At 44.2% G+C, this 14,256-nt stretch overlaps 1 protein-coding gene across 10 annotated transcripts in view; it reads left to right on the top strand.

Moving 5' to 3' along the window:
- BCORL1 (BCL6 corepressor like 1) overlaps positions 1-14,256 on the top strand; it is a 962,450-nt gene that overhangs the window by 521,666 nt on the left and 426,528 nt on the right. For all 10 annotated transcript variants that reach the window (XM_086918805.1, XM_086918802.1, XM_086918799.1 and 7 more), the window contains one exon: positions 8,234-8,324. In XM_086918805.1, the coding sequence (XP_086774931.1) occupies positions 8,234-8,324 (91 nt within the window). The remainder of the gene's footprint in view (positions 1-8,233; positions 8,325-14,256) is intronic.

The raw sequence follows: 14,256 nt of genomic DNA, 5'->3' as shown, positions 1-14,256 counted from the left end.
GCCCGGAGTCCATGGAAAGGACTCCATTCAAGAAATGTCCAACGTGTGGTGCTAAGTTCCCACACAAGGACCTACACGAGGTGTGCAACCTCTGTCTATCGCCTGAACACGAATCCAGGGACTGCGAAGCCTGCGCAGCATTCTCCTCCAAGCTAACGATTAGAAATCGTCGAGCTCGAAGACACGAGGTTTCCAGAATGCAGGCGGAAGCGATCCCGGAGCTGTTCGGAGACGAACAAATCGAGGAAGAAGAGGACCAGTCGGGGTCGGAAGGGGACCAGTCGGAGGTTGAAGAACTCATCGAGCAACAAACCGTGAGTGACGACGTCCCCTTACCGAAAAACCGACCCCGTGCGGTAACGACCCCGCCCTCGGGCCCGGTCAAACCGCTGAAAAAAGTTTCCGACGCCCCGCCCTCGGGCCCGGCAACGAAACCGAAACTGAAACCGAAACACTCGGACTCCCACCATGTCGGATCCGAGAAAAGGGCGACATCGACTTCGGCACCGAGGCTACATACAAAGGAGAGCTCGGTATCGAAACATTCCATGTCGAAACATAAATATGACTTATCGCCCAAGAGACACTCGATACCAAGAAAGTCGGAATCGAGCAAACATTCGGTGTCGAAAACAACAAGATCTGACGATCGAAAACAAAAGCACCTCTCGGAACCAGGACCCTCGGTACCGATTCAGGAGCAACAGACAGATCCCAAACAAAAGATCTTGTTTATTGATCCACAAACTGGGAAAGTGGTCACGAAGAAGAGAAAGAGTGAACAGTCAGAAGATAAACCTCTTCTTTCAAAAAAGAGAACAATGGGGACGAATATATCTCCTCCTGCTTCTCCTCGTCCTAGAGTAACACCCTCTTCTCCTATTCCTCACAATAGGCCAAATATTCCTACACCTTCCACACCAAGACCAGCTACACCTCAGTCAGATGTAGACAGCGATCTAGGGGAGGGAGAACCTCAAGGGGATGATGAGACTATCCCAGATGAGGAGGATCCATGGGAAAATTATGATGTAGGGTCAGATGAGGACAACGACCCAGAGCTATATCCCTCAAAGCCTTCACCACCTGATGATAACACAGGGTTTGTGCAGCTCATTAATAGGGCAGCAAAATATCATAAGGTAGATATACATACAGAACCTCAAATAGAGGATTTCTTGTTAGAGACTCTACCTAATGCACAGAGAACATCAGGTACTCTTCCTATGTTGAAGGGTCTTCTTACTCACACAGATGAAATATTCGAAAACCCAGTGAGAGCCAGGGTGTTAAACCCAAGAATTGATAAAAAATACAAAGCGGCTCCAAAGGACCCAATATTTATTAGAGGGCATGTACCGCTAGACTCGCTGGTGGTCTCAAACGCTCGTAAAAGAGCAAACTCATTATCTACAGGAGAGGCTCCTCCACCAGATAAAGAGTCGAAGTTAATAGATGCATCAGGTAAAAGAGTAGCATCACAGGCAGCGAATAGCTGGCGTATAGCCAATACACAAGCACTACTCGCACGTTACGACAGGGCACATTACGATGAGTTAGAAAAACTTCTTACACATCTCCCAAAAGAACATCAGAAGAAGGCAGACCAATTAATACAGGAAGGTAAAATAATAACAAATACTTCCATTAAATGTGCATTAGACGCAGCAGACACTGCAGCAAGATCGATTAACACTAGTGTCATGCTAAGAAGGCACGCATGGCTTAGAATCTCAGGATTCAAACAAGAGGTACAAACAGCCCTACTGAACAAACCATTTGATCAGAAGACATTGTTTGGTTCAAGCACAGACGAGACATTAGAAAAAATGAAGAAAGATACGGAAACGGCTAAGTCAATGGGAGCATTGCAACAGCCAACACACAGAGGTTCCTTTCGTAGATCCACCTATAGAGGGGGCTCAAAAAACACAGGAACGAATCAGCAATCCACATCTTTCACACCAACATCACCCAGAGGTAATTCAAGAGGTAGTTACAGAGGTAACAACAATAAGGGTAGAGGCCGCGGAAATAATAACAACCGCAACGCCTCAACACCAAAACAGTGACTTCATAGAACTCCCCCCAGACCACATAACACCGGTCGGGGGACGTCTATCACAGTTCCTACCTGTCTGGGAAAACATCACGTCAGACAAGTGGGTGAGACAAATTATCCAACATGGTTATTGCCTAGAACTCACAGCTACCCCACCAAACATCCCCCCCAAACAGCGTCCAATGAGTCAGGATCATCTGACATTGTTAAGAGAAGAAGTGCTAGCACTTCTACAAAAGCATGCAATAGAGAAGGTCCCAAAAGATCAACAGGGCACAGGAGTATACTCTCTATACTTCCTGATCCCCAAAAAGGACGGGTCACTACGACCAATATTAGACCTCAGACCTCTCAATGCTTACATAAATTCAGAGCACTTCCACATGGTCACGCTCCAACAAGTACTCCCTTTACTGAAGAAAGGGGACTTTCTTTCTACACTGGATCTAAAAGACGCTTACTTTCATATCCCAATTCACAAAGCCCACAGAAAATACCTAAGGTTTGTGTTAGAAGGACAACACTATCAGTTCAAAGTCCTTCCATTCGGTGTCACAACAGCACCGAGAGTTTTCACAAAATGCCTAGCTGTGGTGGCAGCACACCTAAGAAGACAACAAATACATGTCTTCCCATACTTGGACGACTGGCTAATAAAGGCCAAGTCAAAGGAAGAATGTCTTCACAACACACAGAAGACAATTCAATTGCTGCACCACCTAGGGTTCACGGTGAACTACAAAAAATCACACCTGCAACCAAACCAGATTCAGCAATACCTGGGGGCTACAGTAGACACAGAAAAGGCAATAGCATACCCCAACCCAATCAGAGTACAGACAATGGTCGGGTTAATACAAAGGTTTCAACCACAACACTCACTACCAGCACAAGTGTTTATGCAACTATTAGGCATGATGTCCTCCTGCATACTGCTAATACCACATGCCAGACTACAAATGTGCCCACTACAAGAGTGTCTAGCGACACAGTGGAATCAGGCTCAAGGTCAGATTACAGATCTGGTGTTGGTAGACGACCGGACGTATCGCTCTCTGAAGTGGTGGAACACAGAAAACATTTCCAAGGGACGGTCGTTCCTAGAGCCAATTCCACAAGTGATAATAACAGCGGACGCATCGCTCTCCGGATGGGGAGCGCATATGGACAGATACACAGTACAGGGGAAGTGGAGTGTGCTGCAAAAGAAACTGCACATCAACTACCTAGAGCTATTAGCAATATTTCTAGCACTAAAAGCTTTCCAAATGCAAATAACAGGCAAAGCAGTCCTGATCAGAACAGACAACATGACTGCAATGTATTATATTCAAAAACAGGGGGGGACACACTCTCTCCAACTGTCCAGACTAGCACAGGACATATGGAGATGGGCCATTCCTCAAAAGATCTACCTGTTAGCGGAACACCTACCAGGAGTTCAAAATCAAATAGCAGACATCCTAAGCAGACAGTCAGAACAAGTACACGAATGGGAGCTGCACGACCAAATACTACAGCCATTCTTCCAAAAATGGGGGCAACCAGAGATAGATCTGTTTGCCAATCATCAGAACGCAAAATGCAAAGAATTCGCATCCAGGTACCCACACCAAAGGTCCCAGGGCAATGCACTGTGGATAAATTGGTCCAACAGATTTGCTTACGCGTTCCCTCCTCTACCACTAATTCCGTTACTGGTTCGGAAACTGCAGCAACATTCAATGACAATGATACTAGTGGCACCCACGTGGGCAAGACAGCCGTGGTTCACCACGCTGCTACAACTCTCACAAGTACCACATCAAAAGCTAAGGTTATTACCCATGCATCTTACACAGAACCATGGAGAAATAATGCACCCAGATCCCAAACAACTGAACCTAGCGATCTGGCTCCTGAGGTCATAGAGTTTGGGTATTTAGATTTACCACCAGAATGCATGGAAATCATTAAGCAAGCAAGACGTCCTACCACCAGAGCATGCTATGCAGCAAAATGGAAGAGGTTTGCTATACACTGTAACAGTAAGCACATCAACCCTCTGGACGCATCCACTAAACAAATCATTTGCTATTTGTTACACTTACAGCAATGTAACCTAGCATATACCTCTATCAGAGTTCATCTCGCAGCCATAGCGGCGTACCTACAAAACAGGCAACATCTGTCACTGTTCAAAGTTCCAGCAATTAAAGCTTTCATGGAAGGACTCAAAAGAGTCATTCCACCAAGAAGACCACCTTCCCCAGTCTGGAATCTCAACATAGTGCTTACCAGACTAATGGGGCCACCATTTGAACCTATGCATAGGTGTGAAATACAATTCCTCACATGGAAGGTAGCCTTCCTCATAGCTATCACGTCACTTAGAAGAGTAAGTGAACTGCAGGCTTTTACGATTCAAGAACCATTTATGCAGCTACACCAAAATAAAGTGGTTCTTAGAACAAACCCAAAATTCTTACCGAAGGTTATTTCAGCATTCCACATCAATCAGTCAGTGGAATTACCGGTTTTCTTTCCAAAACCACAAACAGTAGCTGAAAGAGCCCTACATACACTGGATGTTAGAAGGGCCATATTGTACTATATAGAAAGAACACAAACTTTCAGAAAGACAAAACAGCTATTTGTTGCGTTTTCTCCCACGCATAAAGGCAATCCCATCTCCAAAGCGGGCATTGCCAGATGGATTGTAAAATGCATTCAAATATGCTACTTAAAGGCAAAGAGAACATTAACTGTTCCTCCTAGAGCTCACTCTACACGTAAACTAGGAGCATCTATGGCATTTCTGGGAAACATTCCACTAGATGACATATGCAAAGCGGCTACCTGGGTTACACCGCACACCTTCACAAAACACTATTGTGTAGATGTGCACACAACACAACAAGCTAGAGTGGGACAAGCAGTATTAAAAACATTGTTTCAGACAGTTGCAACAGACACGGGCGACCACCGCTAGGGAGAGAACTGCTATATAGTCTATTCATAATGTACCATCTGCAGCCCATATGCCTCGAACGGAATATGCTACTTACCAGTATGCATCTGTTCTTGGCATAGAGGGCTGCAGAGTGGTACATGCCCTCCCAGCCTCCCCGGAAACCTGTGTCTGTTCCAACATTATCTTATTTAGATACACTTACATGGGCACTCTTATCTGTATTCTACTATACTACTCCATCTAACCCTACTATGGCAAAACAATCTAAGGATGGAGCCGATGCCCATGCGCACTACCAACCAAGGGAGGAGTCACCAAGAGACAAAAGACTCTCCAAGAGAAAAACAAAGTGCAATCATCCGAGCCCAACACCAGATGGCGATCTATTCATAATGTACCACTCTGCAGCCCTCTATGCCAAGAACAGATGCATACTGGTAAGTAGCATATTCCTTTCTTCTGCTCCTTTCATTTGCTATCTCTAGCTCGCCAATTCCACAAACAGTACCAAATGTTTAGAGGATACTCTTGGGGTCTTGACTATAGCTAAAGGTAGTCCTCACAGCCCATTTGTAGTGCCAGAGTACATGGTGGCGGCAGAGGCCATGGCCCCCAGCATGAACTGCAAACTACAATTTTTTTGTCGCCTGCTGTGACTGCAGCAGAACTACTGATTCCCGTAGGAGCCAGAATACGGTTTTATCTCCTGGCTTGCGATTATATTAGACCTGTTCCTCTCATTTTTGTTCACACTTTCGCAGACAATGCCTCCATCCTTGGCCAAGAAGTATGTTCACAGTTGAATAAAGAAGCCTTTTTTTTTTAAGCCAACAAGTTTTGATCTGTACTTTAGGTCATTAGTGATTCTGAATGCACCATTTGATTTTGCTTTCCGTAATTCCTGGAAAAGGCAGTCGCTAAAAAAGCTCAAAGAATTTCCCTGTAAATCCTTATTTTTTTGGTTAACTAGTTCTTGACCCGAAGTGTTTTATTAAAGTGCCCAAATTATACTCTTTAGCACTACATTCCCTGGGAGAATTCCCAAACCCCTGTGAAGTGGCCTTCACATATTTTCAAGTGGTGCCTACCCATTGTGCATTTAAGTGCACCATTTAGCAGTAACTAGGCCTGATGTACTAAACACTGGTTACAAAATGCTGTTTTTGCGACCTGTGTCGAATTTTGTGAACCCACTTACGTTGTACTAATATCTGTTTGCAAAATTATAATTTGAAGGTGGTTGCAATCCAACCTGTCATAAATATTAATGAAATAAATAGGAATTTGCGACCAACTCACATTGTATACCATCACAGAGGTGTTTGGCTGCTCAAATCGCATTTATGTAAATATATATATATATATTTTTTTTTAAATAAACAGAGCTACACTTGAAATGAAAAGTTTGCTTTTTTTTAAAAAAAGTTTGAGAGTAGGCAGTGGTCTTTTTGTTTTTTAAATAGGCATAGGAGATGCTGTATATTGGGCTAATTGCATATTCCATTCTCGGGAGTCAATACATTGTCGCCGTTTGGCAATTTTCGCTGTGTGGAAGGAATGCAACACACCCCTTTACAAAAAACGAATCCTTATGAAGTCACAAGTCCCTTACAGAAGTTAGTAATAATTTACTGTCTACTTAAATAGTTTTTTTTTTACACAAACAACGTTTTTACTGTAACAAACAGGGAGAATCGCTGGTTGTGACTTAAAATATCTTTCGTAAATCAGGCCACAGTTCCCAGAAATCCCTTGAGCTGAACCATTCGAATTCCAGTGTTGGTGACCTAACTGCACTTTAATAAATCCTTTATCCACATCTACCGCCATCGTTTAAGAATAACAGATTACGTGTTGGGAATGCCACTGACATTAAAGTAATTAAAGTGTGTGGTAGCATAAGACAGGTTTTCATGAATTTGGAGGTACCTTTGGATCTTTTAAAATAGAAAATGTGTAGTTTCGTAAACATACATCAGGAAAAATCTGTGTGGCTGGACTGGACATTCCGAAGTTCTGAGAGTCCGCACCTGTTGATTCCTTTAATATCTATCCACTTAGGTGTATTTCAAAATGAGGCATAATCGAGGGCCAGGGTGATCCAGTGACTGTTCTTTTATGATATGAAGATGTCTATGCAGCCCAACAGTATTTTGAATACTGTAAAGATGTGTGCTGCAGTGTGAAGTGTGTTTGAATAGATATTTTGACCTCATCTCTTCGTATGTAGATTGAACCCTTTGACCAGTTTCTGTAACAGATCCGGTTTACCCCAAAAACTGAGACTTGTTCATGCCAATTGTGAAAGTACTACAGTGTAATTTACAATGTGTACGTGTGTCATGTCATATTACCAGACTGTTACACTGTAGAGCGATTATGCATTTTTTTAAAGGTTTACCGGATTTTTACCGGATTTTCATTCACAACCCTCCATAAATTTTCTAGTAACAGCCCGTATAGAAGGTCTGAATGGCCTCAAAATGTAGAACCTGTTTTATTTGCAGTTTGTCGGGAGTGGGAGGGATAAGCGGGAGAGAGCATTTCCTATGCCTTTTAAAGTCATCTAGAATTGTGCTGAGACTGAGTTGTAATGATGTAGTATTTAGTAGACCTGCATGTTGTCGTCCCAGTAAACCTTTGAGAGGAAAGCAGCAAAACTGCGCTGCAGGTTTAGTAGGAGATGTAAAGAAGGGCTGAACCTGTACACAAAATAAACGGCCTAGCGCATTATCTCAGCCCTCTCCTGTACTTCACTTTTCTATTCATCTTGGCTTTCCAAGCAAAGTGAAAAGACCGACCACTGTATTCTAACTTGCACAAGAGTTGCACACCAATGCACTTCTTTGCTTACCTATCTACCAATGGTGTGGTATCATCTGTACCACTCTGAGGAAGGGCCTGCACTCGTCACACTGGGACATGTGGTCTGCGTTCTTCTAGTCATCAATAAAGAAATCCGTTCCAACTCCATCGCTGAGGCATCCTGTCTTTTTTTTACTGCGTTGCACTGCAGGCTGTGCAGACTTAATCAGTTTCATGACTCCACTTCACAAAAAATAGATTTCTTGCTTCTGCATTATGTTCAGTAAACTGTTTTACATTGTTTAAATGGGTAACTGAAACACCATAACTGTGATATAAATGAATTCCAAAAAGTCTTAATTTTCCAACATGTGACAATTTATCTTTATAGTTGTCTTTTTTTCTTTTGGCAGAATAACCTCTCTGTCTGGTGTGGATTCCAAGACTGGCATCTCACAGGGTGTGGGATCACAAGATGATTGTGTAAACAGTGGCTTGTCCAAGGTAACCTGCATTTATATGGAAGTTGGGTGGGATAGGTCTTCTTTGCGATAAGCTTCCAGTTGAGTCAATTTCTTTACCCATCCACTGCATCATCCTCTTTCAAATGAAAAAACATTGCACATGGTAACGCTTGACTCATTCCTTAAAAGTGGTGTACAATTTCTTGCAGATTCCTGCAATTTGTTTTAAAGACGACCACCTTTGTGTACTTTTTAAACTGCACTGAAGACCCTTCTTGGGAAACACTCTTGGACAAACTAAGCAACATTGCCACAGTGCCTTAAACACTCTCTGTTACTTATGCACTCGTTCTTCAAATCACACAATCTTCCAGTTACACAGTAACCAACACAGCTACACCTTGACACTTGCTTGAAAGACAAGAACACATAAATAATGGATCGCTATGCATTTGCTCAAGACTTTCACTGTTTTGGAGGTGTTGCAGTTATATGTATTTAAATTACTGTGTTCTTTTCAGCCACCCTAGATCTGAAGACCGGGTGTTGTTCAAAGGGAATCCTCAAGCTAAGCGAGGGTGGTTACTCCCCCCTCATCCTAGGCTACCCTTTGAATGGTAATAGTGACTGGGCCATTCAAGTCTTGAGCCCCACCCCTGAGCGGAGAGTCCCTAAACGTTATTCCCTGCATATATTCCTGTGTGGTACATGCATTGGTAGTGAGTTTGTTCCTTGGGTGTTTCACAGTAATAAGGGTGTAAAGTGCTGTCTACTGCGACAGATGATGATGATGGTGCTCTCCCAAGAGTATATCCTTTGTTCGAGGCATATGAGCTGCAGATCACACACTGTGCCTAGATCGCCATCTGGTATTGGGCACGGATGTTTGCACTTGTTGTATTGGAAAAGTCTTTGGAAGTCACTCCTTTGGACAATAGTGCGCATGGGCATCAGCTCCAATGTCAGATTGTTTTTTTCCGCCATCGTGCTCGGATGTGTTTATCGTGCTCCAGTTCGGTGTTGTTACCGATTCAACTTTCGTCGCGGAATCTTTCACCCTTTTCTCCGGTATTGTTTTGATCGCGATTCCTAGTTGAAGCGCATTTCTTCAAGGTCGAAGTCTTCCATTCTGGTAGTCAACGAAGGCATTCGGGCCTACCTATGCCATTACATCTGGCTCGTGGAAAGGACTCCCTTTAAAAAGTGTCCTCAATGTGGATCCAAGTTTCCACACAGAGATCTTCATGAGGTGTGTAACCTCTGCCTTTCACCGAAGCACGAGGCCAGAGATTGTCCAGCTTGTGCCTCTTTCCACTCCAAGAAAACAATTCGGGATCGTCAAGCTCGAAGAAGCATGGCTCGCTCGTCGACATCCGTTCCCGACAACATTTTCCAGGACGGCTTCGATGTACCCGAGCAGGAGCAGATCGAAGAAGGCCTCGTCAGCGCCTCCGAAGCCGATAACTCAGACGTCAAAGACATCACTCCAGGGCAGCGGGACGTAAGTACCGGCTTCAACCCCGACCCCCTCCCCCACTACTAAAAAAGGCTTTGGTAGCACCTTCACACTTGGGCCTAGGTGCACTCCGGGACAATACTTCTCACACCCCGCTTTCGGGTCCTGCAAAAAAGTCGACAAACAAGCCTTTAGGCCACTCCGATCGGGGGAAGATTGCTACAATTTCTACCTGTCTGGAACAACATCACTACCAACAGTTGGGTGAGACAAATCATTCAATCAGGTTATTGTCTAGAACTCACCTCTACCCCCTCAAACATACCACCTAGACAGCGCCCATTGTCACCAGAACATTTATCACTGCTAAAGCAAGAGGTACTTTCCCTTCTACAAAAACATGCAATAGAACCAGTTCCCCTGCATAAACAAAACACATGGGTTTACTCCCTGTACTATCTCATTGCAAAAAAGGACGGATCTCTGAGAACCATTTTGGACCTCAGATCCCTAAACCTTTATATACAGTCAGACCATTTTCACATGGTCACACGTCAACAGGTCTTTCCTCTTCTCACACAATGCGATTTTATTGCCACCCTAGACCTCAAGGACCCCTACTTCCATGTTCCCATTCACATCTCTTAGAAAAAATATTTGAGGTTTGTAGTGGACGGTCAGCATTACCAATTCAAAGTACTCCCATTCGGAGTCACCACAGCACCCAGAGTCTTCACCAAATGTCTGGCGGTAGTTGCGGCTCACCTAAGAAGACTGCAAATTCACGCCATCCCATACTTAGACGACCGGCTCATAAAAGCCAATTCATACAACCAGTGTTTACATCACACGACACAATACAACTACTCCACGACTTAAGGTTTACCATAAACCACGTAAAGTCTCATCTACAGCCGTCCCGTATACAACAGTACCTCGGTTCCACAATAAACACCTCAAATGCACTTGCAAATCCCAGTCCACCCAGGATAGCAAGCATACAAAGGCTCATAACCAAATTTCAGCAGCAACACTCTCTTCCAGCTCGAGTGTTCATGCAGTTAATAGGGATGATGGCCTCTTGCATATTCATGGTACCTCACGCAAGACTCCAAATGCATCCATTACAGGAATGTTTAGCACATCAGTGGAACCAAGCTCAAGGTCAACTGACCAATCTGGTATAGGTGGACGGCCGCACACATCACGCTCTGCAGTGGTGGAACACCCAAAACATTTCCAAGGGCGACTGTTCATCGAGCCAGTTCCACAAATTGTGCTAAAAGCGTACGCATCGCTCTCCGTCTGGGGAGTTCATCTATTACATTACACCATACAGAGCACGTGGACACCTCAACAAAAGTTACTCAACATCAATCACCTGGAGTTACTAGTCATATTCCTAGCGTTAAAGTAATTCCAGAAACAAATATCAGGCAAAGCTGTCCTAGTCCGCACAAACAATATGACAGCAATGTACTACATACAAAACAAAGTGGGACACACTCCCTACAGCTCTCTCAGCTAGCACAGAACATATGGAGATGGGCTATTCCTCAGAACATTTTTCTCCTAGCCAAACACCTTCCAGGAGTCCAGAACAACATAGCAGATCTGCTAAGTCATCATACGCAACAGAGTCACAAGTCGGAACTTCCTCCGCAAGTTCTTCAACCGTTTTTCCAGTTATGGGGCAGCCAGAGATAGATCTCTTCGCCACATACAAACGCCAAATGCCCAAGCTTTGCCGGCAGATATCCACACCCATTGTCCAAGGGTAATGCGATGTGGATGAGTTGGTCAGGCAGATTAGTGTACGCTTTTCAGCCTCTCCCACTCATTCCACTGGTGGTGCGCAAACTGCAGCAACACTCACTGACTCTCATCCTAGTTGCTTCAACATGGGCCAGACAACTGTGGTACACCACATTACTGGAACTATATGTAGTCCCACACCAAAAACTACTACTCTCCCCATGCCTCTTAACCCAGAACCATGGAGAGATCAAGCACCCAGACCCAACACAGCTGAACCTAGCGATCTGGCTCCTGAGGTCTTAGAGTTTGGCTACCTTAACCTTCCCCCTGACTGTATGAACGTTATCAGAGAAGCTAGATGCCCCGACACTAGAGCTTGCTATGCAGCAAAGTAGAAAAGTTTTCTAATATTCTGTAACAACACCACCATCAACCCTTTAGATGTGTCTATTCAACACATCATAGGTTATCTACTACATCTCCAAAGGTGTAATCTAGCATACACATCTATTAGGTTACACCCTGCTGCCATAGCAGCCTGCTTACAAAACAGACATTTGTCACTATTCAGAGTACCTGCCATCAAAGCGTTTATAGAAGGTCTCAAAAGAATAATTCTTCCCAGGGTACCACCCTCACGTGTGTGGAATTTAAACCTTGTTCTCTCCAGACTAATGGGCCCTCCATTCGAACCTCTGCACAAATGCGAGTTATAATTTCTTACGTGGAAAGTCGCTTTCCTGGTGGCCATTACTTCCCTTAGAATATGTGAATACAAGTACTAACTATTCAAGAACCATTTTTACAACTCCATCATAACAAAGTGGTTCTCAGAACAAATCCAAAATTCCTCCCTAAAGTTATTTCTCCATTTCATCTCAATCAGTCTGTGGAGTTGCCAATATTTTTCTCGCAACCACAAACAGTTGCAGAAAGAGCTCTTCATACTCTAGATGTAAAAAGAGCACTCTTTTTTTACAGTGACTGAACGAAACCTTTTTGCAAAACAAAACCACTTTTCGTGTCCTACTCACCACCATATAAAGGCAACCCCATCTCAAAGTCTGGAATTGCAAGTTGGATTGTCAAATGTATACAAATTTGCTATCCCAAAGCAAAACGTGCATTATCTATTCCACCTAAACCCCTCTCTACCCGAAAGATAGGGGCTTCAATGGCATTTTTAGGGAACATTCCCTTAGATGACATCTGCAAAGCAGCTACATGGTCTACACCGCACATTCACAAAGCACTATTGTGTAGATGTGCACGCCAAACAACAAGCTACTGTTGGCCAAGTTGTACTCAAAACACTATTTCAAACAACTGCAACCGATACTGGTGGTGGCCGCTAAAGAGGGGGACTGCTATACAATCTATCCACAGTGTGTGATCTGCAGCTCATATGCCTCGAACGGAAAATGCTACTTACAAGTATGCATCTGTTCTTGGCATGTAGAGCTGCAGCTCCTCACACGCCCACCCACCTCCCCGGCTACCTTTATCTGTTCCAGTATTATCTTTAGATGCATCATGCATGGGCATCTTTTCTGTTTCTCACAAAACTCCATCATTTCCCTGCTGGCGAAAAAGCAAACTGAAGATGGAGCCAATGCCCATGTGCACTATTGTCCAAAGGAGGAGTCACCTATCTTGTGACTTTCAAAGACTTTTCCAATACAACAACAAGTGCAAACATCCGGGCCCAACACCAGATGGCGATCTATGCACAGTGTGTGGATCTGCAGCTCTACATGCCAAGAACAGATGCATACTGGTAAGTAGCATTTTCCTTTTCTGCTAGACAATTAGCTCGGGCATCTCTGAACAAAGGAAGTGAATAAAAAGGCACCAGAGAAGGATTTACAATGTCAGCTTTCGGTGCTTTGGTAAAACTTGCTTCACAAGTGATACAGTATTGAAAGATGGCTCATCTTGAGAAATGTTGCCTCAAAACATGGAATAAATTTCCACAGGATTGCGTTGTAATTTTTGAGGATTTATTCAATACTTGATGCCCACGATGGCACAGCAACCTCCAATTCTAAACACCTCCAGCCTCTGACAACCATCGCTGCATGCCTCTGCATCATAAGCCATAGTCCTAGAACATGAAACATGGGTTTAACCAATGAAAAGAGATAAGTCATGCAAAGAAATACATTCCAGGAAAACCACATACGAGCAATACTGTTACAATACCACATCATATTTCCCCTATACGAACAAAAATAAATCATTTAGTTAAAATCAAAACATTACTACGTTTCCATACCTCTGAGGTACTTTTATTACCCGTTTTGGTAGTCCTTCGGTGCTCATGACGGCCTGGAGCCATCTTGAGACACAGTGGGCGTGTGCTCATGACGGCTACAGGCCGTCATGAGCAACCGCCCTGGGCACCAGAAGGATTCCATTTTCAGATAAAGAGCCTCGGGAGCTGGGAAAGAGCTTTCCCAGCTCCCGAGCCCCCCCCTCCCTGTTTCAGTGAAATGACGATCAGCATGCACGTCATTTCACTGATGCCAAAACTGAAATGAGCCTTTAGACTCATTTCAGTTTCACCTTCTAAGTGCTCAGGGGGCTATCTCCGCCCCCTGTGCATGTAGAAGGACAGGCGCGGTATCGTTGGAAAGGGGAGAATCTTCCCTTTCTAATGGTACACCTCCCCTTTGGCTCCCTGCTTGAGGATCGCCCCAGTAGGGTGATCCCCAAGCAGGGATCCACCCACTAGGACACCAGGGAGGGGGGAGCGGCC

The sequence above is a fragment of the Lissotriton vulgaris genome, chromosome 4_1 (genome assembly GCF_964263255.1).
Source record: "Lissotriton vulgaris chromosome 4_1, aLisVul1.2, whole genome shotgun sequence".
Taxonomy (NCBI): domain Eukaryota; kingdom Metazoa; phylum Chordata; class Amphibia; order Caudata; family Salamandridae; genus Lissotriton; species Lissotriton vulgaris.
The sequence above is the reverse complement of the archived record's forward strand: the minus strand, read 5'-3'. Positions and strand labels throughout refer to the sequence as shown.